General features: G+C 37.7%; 1 protein-coding gene across 3 annotated transcripts in view; it reads right to left on the reverse strand.

Annotated features, from left to right (window-relative positions):
• Nucleotides 1-14,854, reverse strand: part of ZEB1 (zinc finger E-box binding homeobox 1) — a 90,308-nt gene that overhangs the window by 15,812 nt on the left and 59,642 nt on the right. For all 3 annotated transcript variants that reach the window (XM_072412664.1, XM_072412662.1, XM_072412663.1), the window contains exons 2-5: nucleotides 11,081-11,275; nucleotides 6,207-6,263; nucleotides 4,216-4,377; nucleotides 1,195-1,397 (exon numbers count right to left, since the gene is read on the reverse strand). In XM_072412664.1, coding sequence (XP_072268765.1) covers nucleotides 1,195-1,397; nucleotides 4,216-4,377; nucleotides 6,207-6,263; nucleotides 11,081-11,275 — 617 coding nt within the window. The remainder of the gene's footprint in view (nucleotides 1-1,194; nucleotides 1,398-4,215; nucleotides 4,378-6,206; nucleotides 6,264-11,080; nucleotides 11,276-14,854) is intronic.

Raw genomic sequence — 14,854 nt, forward strand, 5'->3', positions numbered from 1 at the left:
GAATAGGAAAACGACGCTGGAATCCTTACCTATATGGTCCCGCTGGATGTGCACAGCGGGACCATGGAGGTAAGGATGTGACAAAATTACGGGGTTAACCATCCTAGCCATTTTTTTTTGCCCGACCTTCGTACGGGCATACCGGCTAGGTGGTTAAAAACAAGGAGCTCCTAATGCAGAATGTAGGCAATGTCAGTGAGTTTAATTTCCAGGTATCAGGTGGTTTGCATTTAAAAAGTTAAATCTATGTCTTGTTCCACAAAGTTCCAAAGAACAGAAACCTTTGTTCAAACTACGGTATTTATGCTCAGAACAAGAAGTAGAAGTCCTTCTGCAACACAAAAAAACAAACCATCATTCAACCTGTAGCTACAAGCATTGTGGAGAAAGCAAAAAGTAAAACTTTCTAACAAAAAAAATTGCATATGCTTCTATATGAGATTAGTAGAACAGAAATTATTTTAAATGTTTTAAAAACAATGCATGTACTATGTTGTATTGTATTTAGTTTATCTTGCTGTAATTTTTTTTGTAAAGAAAACAATTATTATTATTATTAAACAGGATTTATATAGCGCCAACATATTACGCAGCGCTGTACAATAAAGAAAACAATGAACTTCATGTCCTTTTATACATAATCTCTGAATTATTATCATTTCATGCTGTTAGGCTAAAGGGGCACTTTAAAATAAAGAATTAAAATGTTTAAACAACAAGTATGCTCTGAATCTGACAACCTTTAGAATCATGTAGACATGAGCTAGCTCCATTAGCTGAGCTAAGGAGTAGAAGTGGCTGTAACCTTGGGAGCTTTAACAGTAAAGGGGTGCAAAAAGGGCAGAACCTTCAGTCTACACCGCTAAAGTAGTGTATGTGTGTATATATATTTATAAATATACATATACATATATATATATATTTATTATTAAACAGCCAACATATTATGCAGTACTGTACATTAAATAGGGGTTGCAAATGACAGACAGATACAGAAAGACACAGGAGGAGAGGACCCTGCCCAGGACAGCTTGCAATCTAAGAGGTGGAGGAAGCATGAAGCATATATATATATGTTAGGAATTGGAAGGTTTGCTACATAGGTTGTGCTTCAGGGCAGCTCCTGTAGAAACAAAGAATAAACAGGAAGTAAGGGATGTGCGGCGGTGTGGTCCAAGCCTTGCTGACACTTACTTGATCTTTTCCTGACTTGTGTGATGTCATGTGACGGTCCAACTGGGTTCTGTAGGCAAATGTGTAGCTGCACATAGAACAGCTAAAGTTGTCTTCATTCTTTTCATGCCGGTATTTGATGTGTTCCTTTAAGGAAGTGTAACGTTTGTATCCCCTGTCACAATATGGACACGTCAGGAGTTGGGAGAACGCATCTGGAGTTCCTGCAAAAAGACATCACACTATGACAATGCTGCAAATGGCAAGACATAAAATTCAGTGAAAGAGCCTTCACTTTATGCGCCGCAGTAAAATTCATAGGCAATAATATACAATATTCAGAGGATACATTACCTAATCCACAATTCTATGAAGGTCTTGGTCCTCTTTTTAGCCTTTGAAACAATTGGTTATTATTTTAGAGGTTTGATAGACTGTTCGAATAAAATACTTGATGTATACACAGTGGTATTGCATAGGAAGAGAGGAAGCAACTCCATCCCGGTCTGTTAAGTTAATATGTATACTGCATATGTTGATCTATTGGGACTGAACAGTTTTGGTTTATGGAAATAATAGGTCATTGGTACAAAGTCTACCTAACTATTATAATTCTGTTGACTGGGCATTAAGTGGCTACTGCAAAAATGCCTAACTGATTATAATGTCGCTTATACACAAGGAATAAATTAGTTTGCTGCCAATTAATGAGTTTAATAATGCCAAGATAAATAGGAGTTGCTTTTTTGCTCCACATAACTCTCATCTTCTTACAGCTAAAGGGGCAAAACAATAAATCTTACATACTTAGAAATACAATATGCCCATCAGCAGCTTCATTGTAAGTATATAAAGTATATCTAATTGACAGCAACATGTATCTGTCTATGACCAGGATGGTTAAGATTCAGTTTGACAAGATCCAGTTTATTGGAATGAAGTTTGTTACCCAATTCCAATATTATGGAAGTTATAAAAACTAAGTGATTCTATAAATCTGAAGATCTGTTACTTGTTGCTACCAATGAAGCCTTACGTCTTTATGTACTGACATGGAAGTCGCTTATGGCATATTGTATTAAGCATACACTCTCTCATGATGAAGTAGTATAAATTATGAAATTGAGACCACACAACTCACCCTTCTGCCTACTCAAACCATGCAATCTGTTTTACTAGACAACATTTATATCTTTGTTATACTGCAAAGAAGGCAAACGAATTTTGAGACTCGCTCATAAATATGCTGATTCTTTTTTTTTGTATCTTATTACTATGTGGGAATATGGAAGAGTATTTTAATGGTTTTAATGTTTGATTTTATCCTCATATTTGGTACCATGTGAATGTAGCTTGAACATAAATTTGAATTGGTTGCTATGGCCTGCTTAACTTTGCTGTATATAATCAACAGTGATCTTTGTCCATTTACGGGATGATCTCAGCTGCATAGCAATTGGCATATAATAAATGCGCTGTCTTTCTGAATTTTTAAGCGCAGGTCATAGTTTGAGAGTCTACAGAGAAAAAAAAACTTTAATTTTCCCTGTCTGCAGACATAAAAGATGGTGTACAATTTTCCTGAGTCCGACGTCTGTAGAAGTCACACATTTATATTGCAAATTTGACCTCTGGAATAGAGAGTGACTTGAGATATGATAACAGAGGTAAAGGTGTTATATCTCTTCTTCATAGTAATCTCTCCCTCCTCATACACTGATCATAATTCAGTGTATTTTTATCACCATTTATTGTTTGCTACTAGACACAATTTACAACAGACAGTACCTGTGTGGCACTATTATTGTCTGTAACAATTCTTTATTTTCATGTCAGCTGAATGTTCAATACATAGCTATCTTCACCTGGAGAGCACTAATTAACACAAATCAGTGCTGTTGCAATGCAGACTTTCTTTGTGTGAGTGGAGTCTTCCGTAGAAGTGTAAATGGGCTACAAGCAAAGAAGCCCCAACAGAGTCTCCTATGTTAGTAATTATTAAATGTAAACCACTTCTGCATAAAAGTGTGTATTTTCTAAGTAAAAATGGAGGCTGCTATGGATGACTTCCTTCTATTTCCAATAATTAGGCTAGTTAGTGCTGGGAAAACACCCTCTAAATCTAAATGCCCTTTATAAACACCTAAAGCAATTGGCACCCCTGATGCTTCAGCTCTGGGTGTTCTCTCTTCCTTGCTTGGGTGTCCACATCACTGTCCGTGTAACAAGGACAGCCAATTGTCTGTCTAGTGGTTAAGTATTCTCTCAATTCAGAAAAGAAGTGATGTTAGAGCAAAAGGACTATATGGTATGAACAAATGGGCCTTACTGGATCACTGGTAGTCTGCAAGGGGTAAGGCACTGTCAAGCAACCCGGATGGTGGATTAGGTGAGCAAAGGGGACACAAAGTAAAGGACACCCACAGATGGACTTTCCTTTCTGTCCATGAGATGAAATAGGACATAGGAAAAAATACAAAATTTATACAAAATCAAGGACATTTGCTTCATAGAAAGTTGTCTCTGCTCACATTTAAAGATATTCCCTTACCTTTTGTTTGGGTGTCAGTTTTAAATTGTTGGCTTTTCCCAAAAGGGACCACAATGAAAACTTTTTTATAGGTTATAATCTCTTTCTCTACCAAACAAACTCATTTTCAAAGAAAATTTTACAGAGTATAAAAAAGAAAAGGTTGTGATTGCATACTTCTATTTTTTCCATCAACATTCCAGGTCAAAGTACTGAAGCCAGATTCAGCTGGGAAACTAGCAATTTAAGAAAGAAATAACTGATGGTAGGTCAATCATTTTGTTTAGGAAAGGCCCCTATGTTCTTTATAGTAAATGAAAACCAGCCAGGCACAGCTTGGTAAGATTCTGTACATTGCTGTATGATACAGCTGTCAACTGATCACTTAAATATGGAAAGGATTTTTTCAGATGTTTCTGATAAGAGGCAAAAATGCCTCCAGTTGTTTCCCAGCTCTGTTCCATTTCCCTGCTTAGAAAAGTCATTTGCAGTGCTGTGTTTTATATAGTTACCATTTTCATCATGGCCGCTGGCCTCCGGCGTGCCTTGCCTCTGGTCATCCTCAGGAGCTTCTGGGTAGATGACAGCCGTGTCGCTTTGCTGAAGGAACTCTTCCACGTTTGGATCATGGTTTTGCTCATTTTCAACATCTGAATCACATTCTTCATCATTCACTTTAAAAATAATGAAGAATAATTTGGATTAGTGGTTTTCTGTTATAAGAATTTCCAGGTGCAAAAAAATTAAAATACAACTATACAAATATACTAGCTATACATATAAATAAAACATGAAATATATTCTTTTATTTTCCATTACAGTTGGTAATATTAGTATCACTCAAGCAACAAAGCTACTGTACACTGTCAGGTCACACTTTTTAGATGAAGTTATGTGTCTATATGATGACATATTCGTGAAATCATATTCCTGAATTCCTTTTTTCATACTTTATGAAACAGTGGGGTATGGTTAAATTGGAAATTACCCATCACCTATTATTCATGTGACACATAGACAAAATATAACAAATAAAATACTAGCTGAGACCAGAATTGAGATAGCAATACAAGTACTCCAAGTTCCTAACTATTGTGCTCTTCATAAGCCTCTATCTACTGTAGAAAGATTTCGCATGACTTTTAGATCCTTTTGACCTCCTGTAACTAAAGCAAGAAACAAGGGGACATCTCTTCATTGGCTGGAGTTGGGATTTAAAAAAGGCTAGGGAATGAAAGATGGAAAGTTAATAAGAAATATACCCTGGGGGAAAATTCCACTTTAAGAAACCAGGAAACGTGTGCTACAATTACCACAACTCAAAAACATGGGCACATATTGGCATTGTTTAGACTTCCTGGTTCAGTCTATCCTCGTTTTACCTAATGCAATACATACATTCAATCAAAGTCTTTACAAATTGAATGCTTCTGTGCAAGTGTCTGCATTGCAAGATTTTATTCTTCGTTATCCAGAAATACCAGCCAATAAATCACAGATGCAAGTTAGAAAATTGCTGTTACATACAGGAATTGTGACTAATAGAAAACACTCCAGCCAGAGGTTACTGTAATATTGTAAGTTATGATGTCATTAAAGTCACACTGCCTTCTCATTAATTTGTCATGAAGATGAAAATGCCAGGAATTATAGGATCATTATCAAAATTTAGCAGAAAGAGTATTTTACCTTCTCAGAATTTGTGCTTTTGATTTAAAAAAAAGTGAAGTCCAGCAATATTTATTGATATGGTCAAGAGTGGAATGGACCACCTCTACTGTTAACTTGTTCCATTTGCAAGGCCTTTTAATTCTACCTCTCTGCTCTGTTGGAGCAAAAAGCAGTCTGAGTGATTCTCTAGTAAAGTCAAAGTGAAGTTCGTTTGACCTCTCTGTCTCTGTCTAGACTTTAACTGATGGATTGAAAGAACTTGGCTATGAAAGTAAGCCTTTCACAGGTTAGTCAAAAAAACTTCCTACTGCAGTATGGCTCTATATTAAGTCAGGTCTAATTATGGTGTAATGCAAGTTTTTCTAAATTACAGCCTGTACTTTAGTTACAACCTATTCATTAAATGCAAGCCTTGGTATGCATTATACCAAGAAGTCCTCGATTTACACAGCAAAGAAAGCACTGTGATTGGGGTGATCTGGTCACATGACCTAGACCAGTCCCATAAATGGGCTCTCCTCACAGATTTTTTTTTTTAACTTTTTTTTATTTGTACAGAACTCTACATAGATAATATTCCTAATCAAGTGGAGTGCTAAGAACATAAAGTTTATTGCTTTGATTTATAAGTGTGTGGGTTTCAGCTAATCAGCTGTGTTACCTTGAAAAAGCTGGTACTTCTAAGACCTTTCAGTCTAATCACCCTCAGCTTCTGAGGGTGGTAGGACTAGGAAAAGCTCATAACTCAGTTCTGAATCGGTACTGGGAGGCGAAAAAGCTCCTGGCATCTATACTTTCTGAGCAAGGTGCACAGCAACATTGATGGACGTACCTGTACATCCAAGGTCATCAGCATCAGGCCCCAGGATTTCATTTGCATCTGTTCCATCTGCAAAAGACACATATTTTAGTCATTAGTGTCACTTGTTGCTTTTCATATTTGCATTTATATATAAGGCATGGAAACAGCTATATGTTATCATTATATGTGCTTTGTTTCCTAACCGTTCACTGAAAGCCTCCTAACAGAGTCTGTCTGTCTGAAAACATCGAACTCTTATTCTAATTATATAAAATTATAATTCTTGCCAACCAAGTGATTTTTTAATTTTTTTTTATTCAGGATGGGGGGTTACAAGTGGGATTGTTAGTTAGAGGGTAATTGTGGAAGGGGGTGTCTGTATGTAGCAGGAAGAAGTTGAAAAGGATGGAAATGAGCAGGGTAAACTAGAAGGTAAGAGGAGTTAGAAATAAGGGAATAGGAAAAGACAAAAAATGGGAGGGTGGGAACACAGGGAGGTGAGTACAGACTTGCTCTACCTCCACCACAATTTAGGTATTTTCATGGGCAAAAAGAACCGTCTTTTGTTTGGCATCCTGCTATTTTGTCTATGTATGCAGATGTATGTCTATGTGTGTAGAAGAGGAATTACACAAGATATATATGAACACCATCACAGACACAAGAACACTAAGTATGGCATTACCCTTTAAGTTTGGTTAGTGGGTTCTAGCTACTTTCTGAATGGCTTTAGGTATCACCTTGGTATTTATACTGTGCACATAGCTAGAATTGTCAGTGGCACATGAATATCTTGTACTTGCTCAAATGCTAATGTTTATGTTATGGAATACTAGAGAATGGGAGGACGTGGAGCTTACTGATGCTTTGGTGCCAGCTTATTTTAGGAGAAAAAACACTAATCCAAAAAAGTTTTACGATGTATCCAATATTTTTCACAGCAGCAAAAATAATCACTATTTTATGTTTAATGGTGCTATCTATCTGATCATTTCAGCACCAACTCAGAAGAAAGGACAGCAAACCTTATGGTGAGCAACTGGAACAATTTACTACTTGTGTTTGGGCAGCAAGCTTCTCAAGAGTCCTGAAGAAAAGGAATTTCTCTTCTTTCCTAATAAAAGTGAAAATCCCTTAAAATAAAAGTTCCCTTGATAGCTAAAGAACACTTTCCCAAGAGTGGATATCTGGATTTTAATTCTTTGTCTGCTATTTTGAAAGTATGTTTGCTTGTTTTTAAATATATGTACACAATTAAAGGACAGATGAACTTTTAAAGTTAGAGGTCATATCTTCCCTCCACCCCTAACTTCAAGCATTAAGGCTGTAGTCCGGGATTAGCAAATATTATCTATATGCATAAACTATGTGTATTCTTAGGCAATGTACGTACACACGTGCAATAATTGTCGCTGGAAAGGATCTTTTACGATCCTTTCCATAGACAAAATACTGAACGATACATGCACGAGCACTGTACATACAGTGCCGTTCTGCTCTATGGAGACGGGAGGATGACGGAGTGGCACCTTACTACGCTCTCTCCCCTTCACTTGTATTGCATTCATTCGTGGTTAGTCATTTGTGGATCTGCCAGGACAGATCTATGAACGACATATAACTCTCTTCCCTCTCATTGGGATCGTTCCTTGTTTGTCGTCTGTGAATCTGTAAGGACAGTCGTTGGAACGGCGGAGGACAAACGCTATACACACGTCAGATTCTCACCCGGTCTCAGCCTTGAGGCGATTATCAGACAAAAATCATCTGACGTGTACGCAGCCTTACTCAAATCTTTGTTTCTTTTATATATTTCTTCTAGATTTGTGCATTAATTTACACTTCTGTGTAGGTGCTTCCTCTAATAAAGATTAGTCGCTGCTGCTCTTTCCTTGGTCACTAGATTTGTTAAGACATTTGGTGCAAACAAAGTAGATATATATCCTAAGAATATATTGAAGAATTTGAACCTATAGTTCAGCTTTAACAAAGCTTTCTCTCCAACGCCGTCTTCCCTGCATACACACCAACTTTTAGTGAGTTAGCCAAGATTATATGCTAGTTTGAACACGAGGAATGGCATTAGATGGTTACATCTGGGCCCTGTTACCTTCTATGGTCATTCTAGTCCAACCAGGGAGAAGTTAGTGTATATGAAGGGATGCCAGCACTGGAGAGGGAAGGTATATGGTATACTTAGCTTAGGCATCTATTGCCTGTTTTCTCTTTGAAGCTGAGGGCCATCTAGGTGGCTATTGAATTTTAACGAATTTTCTGTACACCTTAAACCGATTCTATTTTAAATGTTGAAGATGTCCTAATACCAATAGTGAATATATCACAATGTTTAAATGCTTTATGTCAGTGTCTCCTTTAAGCAAATAATGTGGGCCAGACATTGCCTTTCAAAAGAAAATTTTCATGAGAACCTTTTCTTAAGGGAATTTCTTGTGGTCTTATCTGCGTAGGCGAGGAGGGCAAACGGACACCTTGCACACCTGCTTAGAGCAGACAAGCAGATTATCTAATAAATGATCACTGCAGCGTGGTTACTGATATATATTCACTATATAAGTGTGGTTTAATATCTACAGTATCTTTATAACAGATGGGCAGGTACTAGTCACATTAGTTTTGGGTGATTAAATAATCTTAGTCTTCATGTCAAATGTTCGTGGGAGTTATCAAATATTTGTTTTTATTTGTGAATTTTGTAAAATGTCTCTCCACGGGATTAGTTCCATTTATCACGTTTTTTTTTTTTTTTTTTTTTTTTACGAAAGGGCTTAAATGTGACAGCCATGTAACAATAATGTCACAAAACTAGTAATATGACCTACAGCAAAGGAGTGGCAAGTTTACACACCGAAGAGATATAGTATAGATCATTTAGGTACACTTTAAATTTTAGGAGTTATATGCTTGCCACACATACATGGCGAGCATTCCCAACAACCCCCAACCACACCACTGACTTTTCTATTGGGTACCCTCACCACTTCATGGTGCCAAAAAGCCAAAAATATAAACAAGGGTTTTGGGAACTCTAGCCCACATTGTGTTGTTCTTGCTGTTACAGTCTTTTTAATACATTTGAGTTATTATAGGGAGAGTGAGCAAAAGCACTGACGTTAGATTTACTGTTTACAGTTACTGCGATGGATTTAGACCCTGTAAGTCACTGCGTAATATGGCAATGCTATATAAATACATTATAATAATAAATATTCTGTGCTTGCAGGAGTGTGTGGGGAGTCTTGATGCTCATATCAAATCATCTATTTTCTATGTATGTGTAAAAAAAACCTGATCTACTCTGTCTGATTGCAAACAGTTTCATGATAGCATTTTTTGTGCATTATTAGCTCATCCCCCTACACAGAACATCTATGTAAGAAATGTTTCTATTGTCATTTTCGTTTTGTCAGAGAATGTCCAGGGCAAGTTACTTCACATTTCTTATAAACTACATTTTGAAATATTATCCGCAATATTTAGATTTTTTGCATGTGTTTGCTTTACTATGCTAATTTTTCTTATATGTATTATTATTGTTTTGTGCAATTGTTTTGTGCAATAATTAGGAATCACATTCATCTAGTAGTTTGCATTCTTCACATTGTCATGTGACATTTTACCAAGGAAAATACAAAACAAGCATAGCAAATAAATATGGAATGAAAAATGGGTTTGAAAAGTGCAAAAGATACTAATAGTGGAACCTACATAATCAGATGAGAATATTGTATATATTTGCCATTGAAGCCAATAGGATTCAGTTTGTACTTTAACCAGTGCAGATTTTAAAGATTTTGATTTCCTGAGAATTCATGTACCTTCATAAAAATAGTGTTTAAGAGTACGGGCTTAACAGTAAAACTTACTGAACATGTTTGAAAGGTAACTATATTCTATATTATTTGCTCAATTTCTGGGTACAATATGGCAGGGAAATAATCCTCTGCTATGATTTCAATCGTGAATTGTGGACATTCAGGAGCTTGTCAGAAGTGCCTCCAGGAAACTGAAGGCCATTACCAATATTGCCCCTTTATAAATCAGAGATTGAACTTCCATCAAGTGTTGGGGTCCATAGAACATACAGCTTGATGAGTAAACTTGGCTTAAAAACTATACTTAGTCTAGGTTACATTGTATTTTGGAATGATGGCCCCAGCCAAGGTCCCTGACAGCACTGAAGGCTTGGCAGAGGACCCAATTGTGCTGCAGGCCACCTAAAATTAAACCAGTTTTATTATATTAATTTTTTTTATCAATTATGTAGTCGGTATAAGGAAAGTATGAGGGGGTGCTGAGAAGTCCCTGGCTTTGCCCCCTTCCAGATGAAATAGAAAAATGAGTGTGGGGGCATATGACAGCCTAATATCTTAGTATGTAGCTGTGCAAATATCAGGTCTTTGTGATTCTTAAAACTGTTTTTTTCTTTTAGTGAGAAGCTGTGATTGCAGAGGCACAAGCAAGTTTCATGTGCTTGCAGTTAAAGGCCATCATGAAGTTTTTGTTTCTCCAGGGAAAGTCAGCAAAGGACATTCACACTGAGATGTCACAAACACTGGGGGAGAAGTGTCCTTCCTTTCCCAGGAGAAACAAAAACTTCATGACGGCCTGTAACTCCAACAACGTGAAACTTGCTTGTGCCTCTGCAATCACAGCTTCTCACTAAAAGAAAAAAGTTTTAAGAATCACAAAGACCTGATATTTGCACAGTAACATACTAAGATATTAGGCTGTCATATTCCCCCACACTCATTTTTCTATTTCATCTGGAAAGGGGCAAAGACAGGAACTTCTCAGCACCCCTTGTATAAGCCCTTGGGGTCAAATGAACACACATCCATGTGAAGACAGTGCTGTAGGTGCTACAAATGAACAGTACACTGTACCTTCATCATCCCAGCAACTTTGTTTCACACTTTCGCTGCCTTCTGCTAATACTGTTTGGTCGGTTGGCAAGTCATCTTCTGGCACACTGCCCTCGCCATCTGCGGCATCTGTAACACTCTCCTCTTCCACGATGTGCAATTTGTCTTCATCATCGGAATCAGAATTTGCTTCTAACACATTGTTGTAACTAGTAACTGTGAAAGAGAAGAAGGAAATGTAACTTAGTGAACGCACCCCGTGATAAGCACATGCTAATAGTATTTAAGGTAGAAAGCATTTACTATGAGCTCATGTGGCAAATTAGGAAGCATCAGCAATTAGCTCTTCTCTTCAGACCACATGGGGAACACTAAGTTTCTAATTAAAATGTATAAATAAAAACATCACAGGCAGATACTGTCACCAGAGACATCATTCTACAGTGCTAACTTTTTCCTGAATGTTTATTACACAGGAAGGTTAAAAGATATAGGCAAAATTAAACATTTACCTCTTCCTTATCTTTGTCTATACCTTTGTGGACAGGAAATTACCAGAAACTGAAATGTATTGGAATTGTTTTAATTTCTGTTGGTGCAGTTTTCCATAAGTTGTGTTGAGTCATGAAACAAATGAGTAGTTGAAGCTGAACTTTAGGCACAAAAAAATTAAATATGTTCCGCTATAGCCACAAACGATATGGGTATATTACCAAGTCAAAAAAGCAGTGACAACATCACCCTGCAGAATATGTGACTGTGGGATGGACCCAGGGAGTCCCACTATAGGCCACATATAGTGAAAACTACTGGGCGAGGGGTGGATATAAGACAAATCATCCAGCACATGGAGAGAAAAAAGCAGTGGTTGGCCTTAGCAAAAGAAGTTGCTGCACAGAGATAAAGCATCAGAATTTTTTATGCTGCTTATTTGCATTTATCTGGAGTAAGTACACCAGGAACCCAAGATCCAAAAATTTTTATGTATCTTGTATTTAGACAATGTTTGTTTAGCCTTGATTAGCCTTAAATTCCCTGATCAACTAACCCCAAATGTAAATCATGGAAAACTGGACACTAAACTGTTTTGTTCCTGTTCCTTAAGACACAAATTTGTTCAGAAAGGCAACCCTTAGGCTACGCACACACGTCAGATAATTCTCATCCGATTATCGCTTCAGGGCTAGTATTGGATGAGAATCTGACATGTGTACAGTGGCCGTCTAACATCGTTTATAGATCCGTCCTGGTGGATCCCCATCTAACATTGTTCATAGATCGGTCCTGGTGGATCCACAATTGACTAACGACAAATAAATGCATAAAGTATAAATAAATAATAAAGTGATGGGGAGAGAGCGCAGTGAGGTACCGTTTCGTCGTTCTCTCCCCTCCCCTCTCCATAGAATAGAATGGCGCTGTATGTACTGAGCTTGTTCATGCATCTTGTAGTCTTTTGTCTGAAAGATCCTTTCCAACGACAAAAGTCTAACGTGAATATGTAGCCTTAATTGACATAGCTGGTGGATGCAGATCTATAGGCCAGCATTTGTACTGAAATCAGAGAGAGAGAAAAAAAAGATTATTCCTGACAATGGCTACCAATCTTAAACCTCAGGATGACCAACTGATGCCACCAATCATGCACTTGTGTAACCTGTGCGCAAAAAGAACTCAAACCATCAAAACATAATTTTCTGAATAGTTGTACCAATGGAAAAATAAAAGTGCCAAAGGGATGCTAAGCCAATTATTTCACTTCTTCCTTTTCCACTGGAGCCAGGTGAATGAATCACTAAAGCCTTTAAAGTATAATTCCAATGGTTTACTTTACACTAAATAAAACAAAAAACCTGGACAAGAACTAAACTAAGCACTGGCCATTCTTCTCTTGTACAGAGAGCCATGCCTAGAGTTCAGGCTATTAGGATTTTCCCTTTGTTAGTCTGTTGGCCATGACGCAACTCAGCAGAGAGCTGAAAGAGAAGCAGGAGAATGATGGGTCTGAATGCAAATCCAGCCAGACCTGCAGAATAAACACGCTGTACCAGGTCAAGATTTCCTTTAGAAAGAGCAACAAGTGCTAATCGGAGCGGAACTGCAGGCAGGTATCAAGGGCACACAATAATAAAGCTATGCATTTTTTAATGCCTTCCCAGTAATATTTTGTAAATTTGAGCAGTGTAATATACTGAAATAAGACTGGATATGTATTATTATTATTCAGTATTTATATAGTACCAACATATTATGCAGCGCTAGAAAAAGTCCATAGTCATGTCACTAGCTGTCCCTCAATGGGGCTCACAATCTAATGTCCCTACCATAGTCATATGTCTATAATACAGTCTACAATTTTGCGGCAAACCAATTAAACTAATGGCATGTTTTTGGAATGTGGGAGGAACCTGGAGTACCTAAAGGAAAACCCGGGGAAAACCTGTAAACTTGAACCTGGGACCTCTTGTAGCGAGGGAGAAAGAAGCTACACAAGTCTCCTAAATTATAGGATCTTACTTGCACTAGAAGTTTACACTCATAGACTGTAACACATAGATGAAACACTTCATAGACTGTAACAGGGGATGTCAGGAGTGCAATAATTCTTTCAGAACTGAGATTGATCCTTCGGGATAAATGTGGTACTGCCTTCCTGGAACTCTAAATTGGGCTTATCACGCACTACCAGAACAGCATCATTTATAATAGATCCTGAATAATGGCAGAATTGCAATGAATATTTGCTGTCACACACCTTTCAAATGAAAGGTAGCTAAACTATCAAATAAAAACAAAACCTGCTGTGCTACAATGATGTGACCATTTAGAGCTAATCATGATTCTGCGACACATGGCTTGAGGTCTCTGCTAAAAAGTCTAACAAGCAGCACCACTGGGTATGAGCTGTGCCAGTAAATTAGACCAGCTGGACACAACTAGTACTGGTCTAATTAAGAGGAATGCAACAACGTTGGTGCACCAGGACCGGGATTTTATCACTGATCTGTATGTTGACCTCTTCAATGAATTCTAGTTCTGGCCGTCTCTAGCTTTTAGTGCACTTAAAACAAAGAAACGATTAGAAAGTTATAATGCCATTCTAACCTCCAATCTGTATATGTGTTCTAACACAATGGCCCTGGTTTATTAAAGCTTTCCAAGGCTGGAAAGGATACACTTTCATCAGTAAAGCTGGGTGATCCAGCAAACCTGGAATGGATTTCTTCATAGTCATTGGCTATTTGTTAGCAAATGTTTTGAATCCTAAACAAGATCCATTCCAGGTTTGCTGGATCACCCAGCTTTCCTTATGAAAGTGTATCCTCCCCAGCCTTGGAGGGCTTTATTAAATCAGGCCCAGTGCCTCAGAATGCATTGAAACATTTGGACCAGTATGACACTGTGGCATGTAGAATTTTAAGGAAAAGTCACTAATGGCAGCCTTTATCATTATAAGTTTCATGTTAATGCAGGTTACATAAGGGCAGCTCACTTATTACAAATGAAATGTGCGGTCTGAACATAATGCATTTGTTTAAGGTAGTGCACTGCAATATATGACATTGGGGTGTGCTGGAGTACAGATGCTGCTATAATAATGCATTCAGCACTGTTCTCCCGAGACCCTTTTAGCTGGGCGCACCACCCAGCACTTTTCAGTAACCACCCGGCTGTTTCTGCAGTTACCTTAAAAGCTCGATTACAAAACAGAGGCCACCACCCACCTACAGCTTTTTCCTAACCCGCTTAAAAAAATTCTGTGAAGAATACTGCATTCAATAAATGTAAACTGTC

This window comes from Pyxicephalus adspersus, chromosome 5 (assembly GCF_032062135.1).
Source record: "Pyxicephalus adspersus chromosome 5, UCB_Pads_2.0, whole genome shotgun sequence".
NCBI lineage: Eukaryota > Metazoa > Chordata > Amphibia > Anura > Pyxicephalidae > Pyxicephalus > Pyxicephalus adspersus.